Here is a 17,422-nt window from a genome sequence, read left to right on the forward strand (position 1 = left end):
TGGTGATCAGTGAGTGGAGCTGGTGATCAGTGAGTGTGGGATGGTGATCAGTGAGTGGAGCTGGTGATCAGTGAGTGGAGCTGGTGATCAGTGAGTGGAGCTGGTGATCAGTGAGTGGAGCTGGTGATCAGTGAGTGTGGGATGGTGATCAGTGAGTGGAGCTGGTGATCAGTGAGTGGAGCTGGTGATCAGTGAGTGTGGGATGGTGATCAGTGAGTGTGGGATGGTGATCAGTGAGTGGAGCTGGTGATCAGTGAGTGTGGGATGGTGATCAGTGAGTGGAGCTGGTGATCAGTGGGTGAAGCTGGTGATCAGTGAGTGTGGGATGGTGATCAGTGAGTGTGGAGCTGGTGATCAGTGAGTGGAGCTGGTGATCAGTGGGTGAAGCTGGTGATCAGTGAGTGTGGGATGGTGATCAGTGAGTGTGGAGCTGGTGATCAGTGAGTGGAGCTGGTGATCAGTGAGTGGAGCTGGTGATCAGTGGGTGAAGCTGGTGATCAGTGAGTGTGGGATGGTGATCAGTGAGTGTGGAGCTGGTGATCAGTGAGTGGAGCTGGTGATCAGTGAGTGGAGCTGGTGATCAGTGAGTGGAGCTGGTGATCAGTGAGTGTGGGATGGTGATCAGTGAGTGTGGGATGGTGATCAGTGAGTGGAGCTGGTGATCAGTGAGTGTGGGATGGTGATCAGTGGGTGGAGCTGGTGATCAGTGAGTGGAGCTGGTGATCAGTGAGTGGAGCTGGTGATCAGTGAGTGGAGCTGGTGATCAGTGGGTGAAGCTGGTGATCAGTGAGTGGAGCTGGTGATCAGTGAGTGTGGGATGGTGATCAGTGAGTGGAGCTGGTGATCAGTGAGTGTGGGATGGTGATCAGTGAGTGTGGGATGGTGATCAGTGAGTGTGGGATGGTGATCAGTGAGTGTGGAGCTGGTGATCAGTGAGTGTGGGATGGTGATCAGTGAGTGGAGCTGGTGATCAGTGAGTGTGGGATGGTGATCAGTGAGTGTGGGATGGTGATCAGTGAGTGGAGCTGGTGATCAGTGAGTGTGGGATGGTGATCAGTGAGTGTGGGATGGTGATCAGTGAGTGGAGCTGGTGATCAGTGAGTGTGGGATGGTGATCAGTGAGTGGAGCTGGTGATCAGTGAGTGTGGGATGGTGATCAGTGAGTGTGGGATGGTGATCAGTGAGTGTGGGATGGTGATCAGTGGGTGAAGCTGGTGATCAGTGAGTGTGGGATGGTGATCAGTGAGTGGAGCTGGTGATCAGTGAGTGTGGGATGGTGATCAGTGAGTGTGGGATGGTGATCAGTGAGTGGAGCTGGTGATCAGTGAGTGTGGGATGGTGATCAGTGGGTGGAGCTGGTGATCAGTGAGTGTGGGATGGTGATCAGTGAGTGTGGGATGGTGATCAGTGGGTGAAGCTGGTGATCAGTGAGTGTGGGATGGTGATCAGTGAGTGTGGAGCTGGTGATCAGTGAGTGGAGCTGGTGATCAGTGAGTGGAGCTGGTGATCAGTGAGTGGAGCTGGTGATCAGTGAGTGTGGGATGGTGATCAGTGAGTGTGGAGCTGGTGATCAGTGAGTGGAGCTGGTGATCAGTGAGTGGAGCTGGTGATCAGTGAGTGGAGCTGGTGATCAGTGAGTGTGGGATGGTGATCAGTGAGTGTGGAGCTGGTGATCAGTGAGTGTGGGATGGTGATCAGTGAGTGGAGCTGGTGATCAGTGAGTGGAGCTGGTGATCAGTGAGTGGAGCTGGTGATCAGTGAGTGTGGGATGGTGATCAGTGAGTGTGGAGCTGGTGATCAGTGAGTGGAGCTGGTGATCAGTGAGTGTGGGATGGTGATCAGTGAGTGGAGCTGGTGATCAGTGAGTGTGGGATGGTGATCAGTGAGTGGAGCTGGTGATCAGTGAGTGGAGCTGGTGATCAGTGAGTGGAGCTGGTGATCAGTGAGTGTGGGATGGTGATCAGTGAGTGGAGCTGGTGATCAGTGAGTGGAGCTGGTGATCAGTGAGTGTGGGATGGTGATCAGTGAGTGGAGCTGGTGATCAGTGAGTGTGGGATGGTGATCAGTGAGTGTGGGATGGTGATCAGTGAGTGGAGCTGGTGATCAGTGAGTGGAGCTGGTGATCAGTGAGTGTGGGATGGTGATCAGTGAGTGGAGCTGGTGATCAGTGAGTGTGGGATGGTGATCAGTGAGTGTGGGATGGTGATCAGTGAGTGGAGCTGGTGATCAGTGAGTGTGGGATGGTGATCAGTGAGTGGAGCTGGTGATCAGTGAGTGGAGCTGGTGATCAGTGAGTGTGGGATGGTGATCAGTGAGTGGAGCTGGTGATCAGTGAGTGGAGCTGGTGATCAGTGAGTGGAGCTGGTGATCAGTGAGTGTGGGATGGTGATCAGTGAGTGTGGGATGGTGATCAGTGAGTGTGGGATGGTGATCAGTGAGTGGAGCTGGTGATCAGTGAGTGGAGCTGGTGATCAGTGAGTGTGGGATGGTGATCAGTGAGTGGAGCTGGTGATCAGTGAGTGTGGGATGATGAATAATGTGGGAAGTGACTATTTAAGAGAAGTGTTGCTGCAGTAAAGCAGAAAGCAGAAGTGAAGCTTCAGGATTTAAATAAAGAGCTTTCAGATCTTCGCTGCTTCTCTACAGCATCGGCAGACCGGCCAACCAGAGACCAGCTCATTACCCTGAAACTCATCACTATAACTACATATATAACTATATTTCACCATCACAGGAAACAGAGCTCTTCATTAAAACCGGTATGTAAACTCATTTTCATTTAAATTACAGTGATTATATGAATTATATGTTTTTTTTCATTTAGTTCAGATTTGTTCAGATCTTGCGTATGTGAGTATTTCCCCTAAGGAAATGAAATTTGAATAACTGTACTGAAACCAGAAGCTTTCCATAATAATGCGTAATGCATAAGATGTATAAGGGGGAACATAAAATATATATATATTTTAATCTAAATCTAAAAAAATAACATGTATTGGATGTATAGGACACGTATTATATTTTCATTTCAATGAAAATATCAAATCAAAATACTGTTTAATCCAAAAACTAAACTAAATATGACCAAAACTTTTTTTTTTTTTTTTTTTAACAGGTAAATATAATATCTAATTTATTCTCACATATGAATATGGGGTTCTCACATTTGGCACAAATGTAGCTCAAAGTGCTGTAGAGTGAAAATTACTAACAAAACAGAAAAAAATACACATTATATTTTAAGACATTTTCAAATGTATTAAAATTTAATAAAGACGACAAATAATGTGACATGTTTAAACGGTAAAAAGTCAAAAACTTTTATTTTTATTTTATTTTTCTTTGCAGTAAAATAAAAAAAGTTATTTATTGATTTGTGTTTAATAAAATATTGATTTTAAAATGAAGTTCAGGAAAGTCACACTTATTTATATTATTATTTATAATATTTTGAGAGTTACAGATTTACTTTCTATATGTATATATGTTGTCTGATTATTCATTCATTGAGTAATTGATTTATTGATAAATATATTATAAGGAATGGACACATGTAATGCAATTACAATTTCACTGTAAATCCATTTCTTGTCTCTTACTTTGTGCCCTTTTTTCACAGACACTGGAAACATTATTCTGGTCAAATAAGAATAATGAAGGCTGTAGGTTGTCCTTCCTACCTACAGGGGGCAGTCCTCGCATCCTTCCTGACCTCCATCCTGGCCATACAGACGATTGTTGTGGATTTCCATTCCAGAAATCTGTCTGCGGTTCCTTCTGATCTCCCATCTTCAGCTGAAACTGTGGATCTTTCTCAGAACCGAATTCAGACCCTGAGGAAACTGGACTTCAGCAGAACCCCAGACCTCAAATCCCTCAACCTCTCCTGGAACATACTGGAGGACATCCACGTGGAGACATTTGCTTCAACTCCTGTCCTGGAAACGCTAGATCTGTCTCACAACAGACTCCAGACCCTGTCCAATCAACTGTATCTACTGCACACGCAAAGCCTACAGTACCTGGACCTTTCCTCCAACAGGTTCACAGTTATGAAGCTCGGGATTGAGTTCTCCAAACTCCTGAAGCTTCGGTGGCTCGGCCTGAGTGCTGGAACTATTCGGTTCGATGACTTTGAGAGCATTTCACATCTCTCGCTTCAGACTCTGTTCATCCAAGCCCAGAATCTGATTAACTATGAAGAAGGAAGTCTCGCTGGTGCCAAAGCAGAAAAGCTTACAATAGTACTGACGAACAAAGACCTCGACCATCCAATGATCCTCGATGCTCTGATGACCTTCAGGGAAGTGGAGCTTAGCAGCTTAAACAGTCCAGTGGACTTCCTCCGAGAACTGGTGATGTGCAGAGCGGCCATCCAAACAGTTCACCTGCATCTATCTGCCATTCAGAGCACCTGGAAGGTCATGACGTCCTTCTTCAACAGCGTCCTAATGTCCACAATCCGCCAGTTCAGTGTTTCCAACCTCACCCTAACCGAAATGAGGCACGGCAGCCAAGTGTTCCAGTCCAGCTCTCTGGATTCCTTCAGCGTCAGGCAGTCTTCGGTAAAGGTCTTCATCTTCAGTCAAAAGGATCTCTACGACTTCTTCATCAACATGCCTGCAAAGAACCTCACCTTGGCTTCGTCGCCAATAGTCCACATGACCTGCCCGGCGAAAGTCAGCAAGATCCAGATGCTTGACTTCTCCGATTGCGCCTTGTCTGAGAACGTCTTCTCCAAAGGTCCACAAGACGAATGCGACACCTTGACGAATCTGGAGACACTGATCTTGAAGGGCAATAACCTTAGACACTTAATGCCGTTAACATCAAGAGTCAAGCTTATGACCTCTTTAAGATATGTTGACTTTAGCCAGAACTCGCTGACCTATGACGAAGGTCAGGGAAGTTGTACTTGGCCTTTGGAAATCACCCACTTGGATTTGTCTTCCAATGGATTTGACCAGGTTGTGTTTAAATGCTTGCCAAGATCAGTCGTCAATCTCAACATCCAGAACAACCGGATCTTTGCAATTCCTGCAAATATTTCTGGCTTGGACTTCCTCAAAGTTCTGGATCTTACTTCAAATCGTCTGCTAGATCTCCCGGACTGTCTGGGGTATCCAAACTTGGAGCAGTTGTTTGTGCGTAGGAATTCCCTTCACGTCCCTTCTCTAGGTGCTCTTGAGACTTGTCCACATCTGCAAGTTCTGGACACAAGTCATAATCCCTACATCTGTACATGTCCTTTAAGAGGTTTCATCACACTCATCGATGATCAAGGCAAACTGGGTGGATCCAAACTGTGGAAAGGCCGCAGGATTACTTTGGATCGCTGGCCGAATTGGTATCGTTGCAGTTACCCAGAATCCTGGAGAAGAACAATGCTACAGAACTTCACCTTACCTGAGATCACTTGCAATCCTGGAGTTTTAGCGGCCACCATATTGGTTCCAGCCATTAGTTTAGTCATCATTATGGGAGTTCTATGCCGTCAGTTGGACATTCCTTGGTACGCAGGAATGATTTGGAAGTGGACTCGTGCAAAGCATCGTGCAAGAACTTCCCACCAACCACCAGAGGAATTGCAAGGCGTGTTCTTCCACGCTTTCATTTCCTACAGCCAGAGAAACTCTGACTGGGTAAAAGCTCAACTCCTGCCCAAGTTAGAGGGTGAAGATCCAGCCAAAGTCCAGAACAGTCTCCGAATCTGTCACCATGAGCGAGACTTCATCCCGGGGAAGACGATAGTGCAGAACATCCTTCGCTGCATAGAACAAAGCAGATGCTGCATCTTCGTGCTGTCCTCCCACTTCGTCCAGAGCGAGTGGTGTCACTATGAGCTTTACTTCGCTAGTCACCAGAGGCTAACCAGAGGTCTGGATAGCATCATCCTCATCCTGCTGGAGCCACTGCCTCCGTATCTCATCCCGTCCAAGTACCACCACCTGAAGGCCATGATGGCCAGACGCACCTACTTAGAATGGCCTCAGGACAAGACCAAGCAGAGGATGTTCTGGGCAAACCTGCGGGCCGTGCTGCAGGCAGATCTTCCGAGATCTTCCTCTCTTGAGGCGGGAAATCAAGAATAATCAATCAGACTGGAATAAAATAAAAAATAAAGAGTACAGTATTTTTTGGACTATAAGGAGCAGCTGATTATAAGAGTCCTTAAGCGACACTAGTAAGGATGCCTACAACAAAGTGAGCAAGAGTGTTGCCATGTTTCCCTTCTAATAGGGAAGCGCCTTAGTAAACAAAACTGTAATTCTTAAAAAGAACATTTTCTTCAAGTCAAACGAGTGCTGGATGTTAATCTGTTTTTTTAGGGGAATAAAATAAAGTGCTTCAGTTTATTTACAGTACAGTTAAGATGTTCTTAAAACTAATAAAGATGCTCTTCAGACTCTTTGTTGGATCAGAAATGATCTGAAAGTGAAATCATGCAAAGCAGTATTCTGTCCCACGCTTTCGTTTCCTACAGCTAGAGGAACTACGCCTGGGCAAAGGTCAACTTTTGCTCAAAAGGGTGAAAATTCAGCCAAAATCCAGAACGAACTCTTCATGTTGTGTTGAGCAATGTTCCGTTTTCCTTTTTTAAAAAATTATGTAAAGTGTTATTAAAAGCGTTATTAAATTAGTTACTAAAAGCAGTATTAAATTCAATATTAAAAGCATTATTAAATTTGTTATTAAATTCGTTATTAAAAGCGTTATTAAATTTGTTATTAAAAGGGTTATTAAATATGTTATTAAAGGCGTTAATAAATTCGTTATTAAAAGCATTATTAAATTCGTTATTAAAAGGGTTATTAAATATGTTATTAAAAGCAAATGTAAATTCAGTCTTGGACCACAAAGCTTCTAAATTTAGACTGAAAATCGAAATCAATAAAACCCAAAACAATAGAACATGCAGACGGGATTCACTTCAATTTGCAACCAATCCTTGTCAAATACAAAATTATTTAAAGTTTAAAGCAGTAAAAATAATACTTCTCACAGTATCAAATACAAAACAAGCAGTTTATTACAGTTCATACACAAAAAAAACATCAGAGAATTCCAAACAACTGGAAATATGCAGGAATATAATTGTAATATAAAGTCATGGTCTGAAACACTTTCAAGTGTTTTTTTTTTCTTTCTTTTTTTTTTTTTACACAATTGCAAAAATAATCTGTTGTTAATTTCTCTAAATGCTTCTCTAAAGTCCAGCTTTATTTAAGGTGTACATAATAAACATTATTAGAAATTGAACATTATTGTGAAAGAGTCCATTATTGTGTAAATGTAAATGAACACAGACGTGCACATGAACTTCTGGATGACCAGCATTATTGTTTTATTGTTTTAAAAGTCAGAATGAAGTTTGTGGAGCTACTTTGAGGTTGTTAATAGTGATTTCTTTGCATGGGGAACATTATGCCCCATCAATAGCACTGTAGGCCTGTTGGAAGCATCGGCTTAAAGCATTTGAAAATGACGGGAAGCTGATTTCACATCAAAGTTTTCCTTTAAACTGTGATTAATTACAGGGAGGAATCTGGTTTTTAAGTCGTGCACCAAATTAGCTACCAATAGAAATGTATTTCTCTCATATTTCCACTATTACCGTATTTATGCACTATAAGGCGCACCGTTTTTACAGTAATAAAGGTCTATTTTCTGACTTATTTTCATATATAAGGAGCACCAGATTATGAGGCGCATTACACAACGCTAATAAGGTGCCCTGAATGTTCTGGTAAGCCAGGGCGCTAGCACAGTTAGTGTCTAATGCTAGCTGGAGTTAGAAGCAGGCTACAGGATGATAATACTCACCTATGAACAGTAAAAGAGTTGATGCTTAGTGCGGTTAGCAGCTAATGCTAATACTGCTCTAGCCTTAGTGCTGGAGAATCTTCACTGAAACGCTGTAGAACTGTATAACGCTGTGCTTCAGTGGATTGTCTTTACTGCTCCTGGTAAAATGTTTGTAAAAATTTGGAAAAATGATTTTAAGTGCGCCTTATAGTCTGAAAAATACGGTAATGAAATGTCTACATATCTGTGTTTCAGTCATGGTGATGAGTCTATAAATAAATTTGAAATCAATAAAAATGAAGGTTATGAATTTTAAAGCTGGAAATATTGTAAGTCAGAAATTCTGTCCATAACATTAAAAAACATACGATCTCTCCCAAAGTCCGAGAGCACACTGTTATTATAGACACCTTATATAAAGGGAGATGAGCAGCGCTGTGATTGGCTGAAGGTCAGGGGAGGGACTGGATCAGTATGATCTTCTCGTTGATGCAGAAGCGATGGAGGACGTTCAGCAGGTTCTCTCCACAGCGCGAGACCTGACGCTCCATCGCCAGCCGGAAGTCCTCCTTCACCCCCTTGGTGATGCCGCGGGTCACGGTGTGGTGCCTGAAACGGCGCGGAGGGAGAAACGTGTTACCGACGGGCTTTCAGTACCTGAACACGACTCTCCAAAACATTAAAACCACGAAAAAACAACAGAATTAGAGAATTTCCTTCGAATTAAAACAGAAACATTTCAGAACAATCAGAGCTTCTGTTTTTATAAAGGAAAGTGATGCTATGACTCATGACACACACACACACACACACACACAGTATTGCACAACAGTGACTAATGTTAAGGTTCATTTACTCTGTTTCTTCTACTTATTATAATTAATCTACACTCTCACTGATCACTGACTTTATTCTATATGTTTATTTGGGTTTATAAATTCTAATGTTATATAGAGTTAATTACAGGTAGACACTCTTCTCTCACTGATCACTGACTTTATTCTTTATGTTTATTTGGGTTTAGTATTCTAATGTTATATAGAGTTAATTAATTACATGTAGACACTCTTCTCTCACTGATCACTGACTTTAGAGTACTAAACCCAAATAAATATAAATAAAGTCAGTGAACAGTGAGAGTATCTAACTGTAATTAACTCTATATATCATTACAATAAATTTGAATTTTATTTTGTGCTTAAATACAATTATTTAGAAGACAAAAAAGACAAACTCCACACATAATGTATACAACAAAAATTATATACACACACCAAAATACACAGATACTGAAACCAGATACATATTAACAACAATAATACAGAACTTATATATAAAAAACACACATATAAGTAAACAGGACAGAACTGCGTAACCGAGGCCATGGAGCGAAACCAAAACGCATGAAATGAAAAAACGAAACCTGGAAAAATAAAGAACAGAAACTCGGGACAGGAGGCGTAAACACAGGGGGACGGCACAGCGAATGAGCAGGCTGTGGAAGGGGACAGGGGCGGAGTCAGGAGGGAGGGTGAGGCAGGGGATTGGGTGATGGGGGTGGGGTACCTGTCAGCCTTCTGAGCCCCTGGAAGCAGCAGGGTATTTAACTCCACCCCCAGGGCGGGGCTGGGGTTCCTACGGACAGCAAACACCAATTCATCAGCACCCCCGAGAACCGGCTGCATTCAAGACCATCTCAAACACTTAAATTCACCAATAATTTAAAGCTCAAATCCATAAAAAAAGCCAAATTTTGCAAAAAAAAAAAAAAAAAAAAAAAATCCACGTCATAATAATTTAATAAGTAGTCACTACCGCCACCTAGTGGATCACTTTAGTAGTGATCCAGTGATCCATTTCCAGTTTTCCTGTGTTCTGTGGGCAGATGAGCAGCTAGTTTAGCTTGTGCTAAAGCCTCGAGTATCACCTTTCTCCATTAGCTTGTTATTATAGCATGTAGCTCAGTTAACCCGCTGGCAACATGCTTATTAGCGTATTTCTTTTGCACTATAAGGTGCACTTAAAATCCATTAATTTTCCCAGAAGCAGCATTAGCATTAGATGCTAACGGCTATTTGCCTGTTTAGAGGTGAGTAATATAGCTCTGTAGTCTACTGCTAATCCCAGGTAGCACTGCTGGAGCAGCAGTTTTCTGCACTCGTATAATTTTTATTACAGTTTTGTTTACTAAGCTTAGCTTTACTTTACCTTACGTAACATTAGCTAGCCCTGAGCAGTATAGTGAATTAGGAGTATAGTGCAGGACGAGTATAGTGCAGGAAACGGGACTGTCTCCCCACTAATGACTATGGGTTTAAATTTTAAATGTACCATTTTTTAACTTTTTTCTCATGTAATTTCCAATGGAGGCGGAGCCAGTTCTCCAGTGTTCTGTGGGCGGAGTTCTCAGCTTAAAAAAACAGGAGCAGCTAGTTCTGTTTGTGCTTCAGCTACGAGTATCACTTTTATCCATTAGCTTGTTATTGTAGCATGTAGCTCAGCTAACCCGCTTAGACGGTGGATGGAGTCTTAATACTTTTGTCAATATAATGTATTTGTAAACAATGTATTAAAAACTTATTTATATATATATATAATAATTTAAATATGTCTTGAATGCACCCCAGGCGTTAGTTCCACAAACAGGTGAAGCGTCAATTAGAAGCTAAATCAGCCAATCACACAGCAGCACGGAAATCTCTACAGACTAAGCCAGCTAACCACAGTAGGGAGAAGGAAGAAAGGAAGAGAAAAATAAAGAACTAAAACTAAAACTAAAATCGTTCTTCCCGCCAGAAACGGCCAAAACAATACTGTAAAGAATGTAAATAAAAAAATTCTAAAATGATCATTTCTCCTTACTCTCCATCAGCACCGGCTCGTTATAACAGATTAAAAACAGGAGGGACTTACTTAATTAGCATCCCCTGATTGGGCAGCAGCTCCAGTTGGACACGCCCCCCTTCGGTTGTGCGGAGATACGCGAACTCTTCCAACATATCGATGTCTGGTTTAGTGGTTAAGAGAGCCTTTAATATATGAACACATGTAAAATAAGCCATCCATGCCCACTGCGTTATGAGCCAGAACATAAGGACCGTCCACAGACGACCCATCGATTTATTAATGAAGTAATAATTTAATAATTAAAACTCTGTTTTTTATAGGATACTGGTGACGTAGTTGAAGAAGTTCTCGTACTGAAAGCTCCCCTGCTCACAGATTCTGTCCACAGCCTTCAGAAACAGAGCCTCACCCTGCGGCCAATCATGCTGCAGGAGGACAATCACATGACCCAGAGCCAGGTCGTCTCTACCACTGTCTGAGAACGCCCGTAACTAAAGAGAGAGTAGGTTAGAGAAAACGCTGCAGTATGACTAATAAATTCATCAAAGTTCAATAAAATAATTATTATTAATAATAATTAATAAAATAATAATTGTAATAATATAAAATTTTGCCTGTCCAAAATATGGAAAAGCTTTTTTCCAAAGATTTTTGTTTACCAAATATTCAGTGCATCCCTAATGCTATGTGTCCATGTGTGTGTGTGTGTGTGTGTGTGTGTGTGTATACCTTGAAACAGGCCAGCATCAGCTGTAAGCAGAAGGGCAGGACGTCTTTGCTGGTGCACGGAATCAGCCTCAGGTCGTTGCCTAGAAATACAGAAATACATTTATTTTAAGAAATGAAACACACATGTACATGTTAGGATATTCTCAGAAAAAGGCATCACCACTGACCAGATAATCTGTCCTAAATAAATTGCTGTGAAATGCATTTAAATTTAGAGTAAATATGTACATTTGTTGCTCTTTTAATAAGAAAAGCTGTGATGTGTCATTCAGCACAACACCAAACATTAAACAATTAAACTAATAAAATTATAATAATATAAAACAAGCATCTGTACTGGAATATGTACAAAATCGAATACATAATTGTGGTTATGGGAAAAAAAAATATCACTTTATCCGCTATATCCGAACGGGATTATTTTCTCAGGGGGGCATCTGTGATAATGTTTCACACTTCTAGTTTTTAGGTTTTTTTCTTGGTCACATGACATTATCACGTTCAGTAGCTCCTCCATTTCCACTCGCTGTTGTGTTTTTTACGTGGATCACCGTGGAAACCGTGGCGCGCCCAAAGTGTAATTACGGTGCACGGCAGTGGACAAATATCTATTTTATTAAAGGCGAGGAGACGAAACTCAGAGATGTGCGTCCGGACGGGACTAAAATTACCGGAGGACCACAGAGTTCAGAGAAAAACAGTAGATAATTCAGCCTGTTATTTATTTATCAGAGGACGTCTGAGAAAAACACCTACATGATCGTTCTGGACGGGAATAAAATCACAGAGGATTAAAACCCCTTAATAAGAGTCACGCACCTTTCCTGGGTTTGTTCCGGACTCGTCCCTGCTCCTCACTGGGCTTTACTGGTTCTTGGTTCTGTGGTACCAAACCACTGACCACCTCCAACACCTTCTCACACGCCAACTACAACACAACCCAAACACACACACACATAACACATTATAACCTTATATACTTATATACTGTTACACTTATTACAGGTAGACACTCTTCTCTCACTGATCAATGACTTTATGTAACATTTTATATAACAGTTTAACTATAATTAACTCCATATAACATTAAAATACTAAACCCAAATAAAAAACTTTAACACACTGTGTGTATGTGTGTGTGTGTGTGTTACCCTGTGCTCCCCCAGGGCGTAGTGGCAGGATGCTTGTTGTATTAAGGCTCGGTGGGTCTCCAGGTTGGACGTTGCTGAGAGAGAGTTCTGGTTCTGTTGGGGCTGCAGAGCCGATAACTGGACCAGACTGGACAGAGCTTTTCTATAATGACCCTGAAACACACACACACACACACACACACACACAATTTATATATGTTTTCTTGTAAAGGATTTAATGCAGATGTAAATTAGTTAAATGTGAAGGTTGGAGATGATCCTCACTGATCTGCTGATAATAAGATCGTACCTGATAGATGATCATATCTGTGAGGAATATTCTGAACCACAGCCAGCTCTCCGTCTTCCACGCCATGCAGATCTTATTAAACTCTGTTAATAAAACACAGATCACCTTAATCATAACCCTAAACTAACTAAACATACTGCACCACACGCGCACACACACACACACACACACAGTACCTGACTCCAGAGCATCGTGGGAGTGTAGCAGGTCCCAGCTCTCTCTCGCTGTTCGGAAATGTTCTAAAGTCTCCGCCCACCCCGGCATCTCCACCTTATTCACCAGGATGTGCCGTCCCCGCCCCTTTCCCAGAGCATCCTCATCATCAGAGCTCTACACACACACACACACACACACAGACACACACACACATGTTGGCATCTCTTTTTTTTTATTCTCTTGATGTATTGTATTTTCTGAATTTGTTTTTCTGTAAATACAGAAAGGTTCCTTTATATATGGTGTGAAGTCAGTGTAAACATTATTAAAGTCATAATGTTATATATTCTACACATGTCTGACAGTAGAATTAGTCTCAAATATATATAAAAAATATCTTATTATAGTATATTTTTGGTTATATCACCCAGCACTATTATAGATGTGCCAATACTCAGGTGAGTGCTTCCTCAATAAAGGAAAGGTGATAATCCAGGACCAGGATGGAAAAACACCGCTTTAGACCTTCAGAACTCTTCATCAGAACCATTAATATTATTAGCAGAACAGAAACAGTAAAGCAGACGTTCTCACCATGGGTTTCTCTCGTCCGTCTGCGAGTTTGCGTTTCTTGTGCGCATGTTTTCCACTGGATCTGTCCATCTCAACATCATTAAACACACTCGACAGATCCTCCAGCAGAACCCACGGAGTCACACCCAGAGCGTTATGACCTGATACACACACACAAACACACTTATAAACTTATACTTCTTTATATCTTCATTTAATTTCACAGTTATATGTATTTATAAGCCAAAAATCAGTATAAAATATTATCAAGTACACAGAAACGGACCAAACTATTTGTACACCTGTTCTATTCACATTCTCCAAAATCTAGTGTATTAATAAAATATATACTTTTTTTCTGCTAGAGACTCTGACTGACCCTGGAACAGTGAGGGCTGCACGGTGGAGATGTAGTGGTGAGCACTGCGGAACAGAACCAGCGTGGAGCAGGTAACGATCTGACTGCAGCATCGGGACAGAGTCTCGCCCTCCAGACCAGGTAAATACCTGCACAGCTCCTTCACCCGCTGCAGCAGCTCCGTATACGTCCTGTACAACACACGCATATATATAAACATATATATATAAACATATATATTATATATATATATATATTTTTTTTACCACACACATACCTGCTCCCTTTCTCTCCCTGCCACTCGCACCGTGCCCCGACCACGCCCACTATCTCCAACAGCCTCTCCCACGGCTCCGTCACCACTGACGACTTCTCAGACAGCCCGTCAATCACGTAGCGCTGGCCCCGCCCCATTCCGGGAGACTTCAGCCCGGTCACTTCCGGAGACGCTGAGAGAAATACACACACACACAATCCATCAAACCAAACTGAACTGCTTGAATTTTTGCACCAGGAGTAAAGCAGCTTAAAGTTATCCAAAAGCAGTGTGTAAGACTGGTGGAGGAGAACATGATGACAAGATACATGAAATTAAAACTGTGATTAAAAACCATCAGGGTTATTCCACCAAATATTGATTTCTGAACTCTTAAAACTTTATGAATATGAACTCTCTCTTCATTTATTCCAGAGTTGTATATAGCATATGGACAAAAGTAATGGGACAGCTGCTCATTACGCTGTTTAAATAAAGAGTATTATTACTCACGCTGTATCTGAGTGTCTGCACCGGGGCCTCGCGTCACGTAGCCGATATAGAACTCTGCAGCTTTGTGCATGTACTTATGCAGCAGACTCGCCGGCAAACGCATCTCCATATTATTAATGATCAGCGGCAGAACATCACATACTGAGAGAGAGAGAGAGAGAGAGAGAGAGAGAGGGAGAGAGAGAGAGAGAGAGAGGGAGAGAGAGAAAGAGAGAGAGACAGAAGAACCATGTTGATACAATGAATATCATGATACAGGGTTCACAATTCAATGTAGTGTGAGATACTGTAAAACTGGGAAATGTGTTAAATAAAAAAAATGTTAGAAAAAGAAATTTACTTCTTTATCCAATTAGAACAGTGGAATCTGAAAACAAAGTCCAACACTGCCATCTAGTGGCCTACTATCTAATATTCTGGGCTGTGTTTTTTGTGTTGCATATAAATACTAATAACGTTTTTTTTTTGTTATGTTTTTTGTAATATCGTATTGTACAGCAGCACTTCTCAGCTGCTGCGAACAGCCCTTAAGAGTCTCACCAAAAAGTTTTCTGAAACAGTTAACAGGCGTGTCCAAGTCCTCCACATTCTCCGCCTCCAGCAGAGACTCTCCTAAACTCACCTGAGAGGGAAAAAGTCAAGAGGCAATTAAACCATGCAATTAAACTCTTAATATTAATGATCTACAAGACAAAGATCAAAATTATATGAGGAAAAAATATTGTGGTGCTTAAACTCCAATTTAAACTATATTAAATAACAGGTTAATAAAGGTCACTCACTCCATGCTGCACTACAGACTCAGGGAATCTCTTCAGCAGCAGCAGGAGCATCTCAGCTTTCTCCAGAGTATTGAAGCACTGCTCTGTAGCTTTCAGCAGCATCTGACACTGTACCTGACCCGGCAGCGTCTCAAACACACCTATACACACACACAAATACTCGTACATATATTTCACATAGTTCGTGCAATAGTTTATAGTATAATTAAGCAATAATATACTAGAAGAAGTGCTATAACATCTAAGTTTGTAGCTGCACAGTTTGGTTTGTAAGCGCTGCTGCATCGTTGCTAGGTTACCTGTATGTGGCGGAGTAATACAGTAATACACGGAGAGCTTTGGTTACAGTGCATTATCGGCTGATAAGGGTAGGACTCATACCACGCCTCTTAGCGAATCACATTGTAGGGTCAGAACTAAATGTGGTATAATAATAAACATGTAAAAAATCTTCACCTTTGAGGAACAGAGCGTGTTTATCCTGGCTGTCGTTCCGTAGAGCTGCTGTGATCACGGTGATCTCCCTCCACACCACCGGCTGATCAGGGAAATTGATAAATCTGCACAAAAAAAAATGCTAGGCTGTGAGTTTGACAGGTGGTTGTTATGGTATATCATTTGGGTGCAAAGGAGTTGCTAAATGGTTGTATGATCAACAGATTGCATGGTATCAGTGGTGGTTGCTATGTTGGTGAATAGTGAGTGCTACTTTAGTGCTATAGTACTTCTAGGTAGTTTGTTGCAATGGTATTTCAAGTGGCTGCTATGGTTTTGCTAAATGGTTGGTTTATGGGTCTCTGTGCACTTACATGTCATACAGCAATCTGCCGGCCGATGAGGTCCTCTCCGCATTACGCTCTATGATGTACATCTCATACTGAAAGACAGAGAGATAGAGAGAAAGAGAGACAGACAGACAGATAGATAGATAGACAGACGGCACAGTGTAGTAAGTAAGTATTAAGAGCAACAGACTCTGTACTAACAAGCTGTTGGAACATTGCTGTAAGGAGGATTTGATTGTATTTAGCCTCTTGAGAGTGTGAGTTTCTGGATACGTTTCTGCCAGGTGGTTGCCAGGGTGTATAAGCTGGTAAACTGGGTGTATATGCTGGTTGCTGGGGTGTGCATGTTGCTTGCTGGAGTGTGCAGTGCGGTTGCTAGGTGAGGAGTGTGATTGCCAGGGAGTGCAGGATGGTTGCCATGGTGTGTGGGTGGTTGCCAGGGTGTGTAGGGTTCCTGGGTGTGCAGTGTAGTTGCCGGCATGTGCAGGGTGGTTGCCAGCGTGTGTATGATGCCTGGGTGTGTAAGATACCTGGGTATGTAGGGTGGTTGCCCGGGTGTTTACCTGGATGCTGAAGTCGGTGGGGTACAGGGTGCGCGCGGTGATCAGCCAGGCTTTAGCAGCCCACGGGTCCTCAGTCACGAGCTCGCGCGCCCGCTTCACTAAGAAATCGCAGTCTCCCTGCGCCGACATCCGGGTACTGAACGGGTTCCACACACTAGAACCAGAACCAGTCTAGAACCAGAATAAAACCGGTACAGAGCCAGAACCAGCACCAGCGGACCAGCCGACCCAAACAATACACTGTTTCCTTTCCGGAGCACCAGCGCTCTTCAGCTCTGTCAAAATAAAAGTCCTCACGTGTATATATAAAATACAGTGTAAAGTTATACGTTAATAATAATAATAATACAGACATTACCGGTTAAAACACTCCATTTTTTCCCCTTTATTTTTTGCCATTGCAAATGAGCTAGGAACTGAAAAAAATATTGTAAAAATATATATTAGTATATTGTAAAAAAAAAAAAAAAAAAAATCATATATTGTTTAAAAAAGAGAGGGTAATTTTTAGCAAACAGTTAATTGGTTAACAGCATACAGCTGGTAAGTAGAAATAGAAATAAACTAAAAATGGGTTTTTTATGTGAATTTCCAAATTCTTAGTCTGTAGTAAA

At 42.0% G+C, this 17,422-nt stretch overlaps 2 protein-coding genes across 3 annotated transcripts; one reads left to right on the forward strand and one right to left on the reverse strand.

Annotated features, from left to right (window-relative positions):
* The first annotated feature begins 2,655 nt into the window (after positions 1-2,655).
* tlr1 (toll-like receptor 1) lies at positions 2,656-6,976 on the forward strand. The gene is made up of 2 exons (XM_007260314.3): positions 2,656-2,759; positions 3,620-6,976. Exon 2 carries the CDS (start codon positions 3,654-3,656, stop codon positions 6,090-6,092), a length of 2,439 nt encoding a protein of 812 aa, XP_007260376.3. The 5' UTR covers positions 2,656-2,759; positions 3,620-3,653; the 3' UTR covers positions 6,093-6,976.
* Positions 6,977-7,007: 31 nt separating this feature from the next.
* Positions 7,008-17,061, reverse strand: ints10 (integrator complex subunit 10). 2 transcript variants are annotated; one of them, XM_007260315.4, is made up of 18 exons: positions 16,809-17,061; positions 16,270-16,337; positions 15,917-16,020; positions 15,461-15,600; positions 15,219-15,300; positions 14,679-14,819; positions 14,187-14,358; positions 13,931-14,100; positions 13,573-13,712; positions 12,999-13,152; positions 12,823-12,905; positions 12,534-12,686; positions 12,202-12,310; positions 11,383-11,462; positions 10,979-11,144; positions 10,720-10,813; positions 9,373-9,441; positions 7,008-8,415 (listed from the first exon to the last, which is right to left on the reverse strand). In XM_007260315.4, exons 1-18 carry the CDS (start codon positions 16,935-16,937, stop codon positions 8,259-8,261), a joined length of 2,211 nt encoding a protein of 736 aa, XP_007260377.1. In that variant the 5' UTR covers positions 16,938-17,061; the 3' UTR covers positions 7,008-8,258. The 2 variants fall into 2 exon arrangements, with proteins under 2 accessions (XP_007260377.1, XP_007260378.1); XM_007260316.4 differs by lacking the exon at positions 9,373-9,441.
* Between the last annotated feature and the right edge of the window lie 361 nt (positions 17,062-17,422).

This window comes from Astyanax mexicanus, chromosome 19 (assembly GCF_023375975.1).
Source record: "Astyanax mexicanus isolate ESR-SI-001 chromosome 19, AstMex3_surface, whole genome shotgun sequence".
NCBI lineage: Eukaryota > Metazoa > Chordata > Actinopteri > Characiformes > Acestrorhamphidae > Astyanax > Astyanax mexicanus.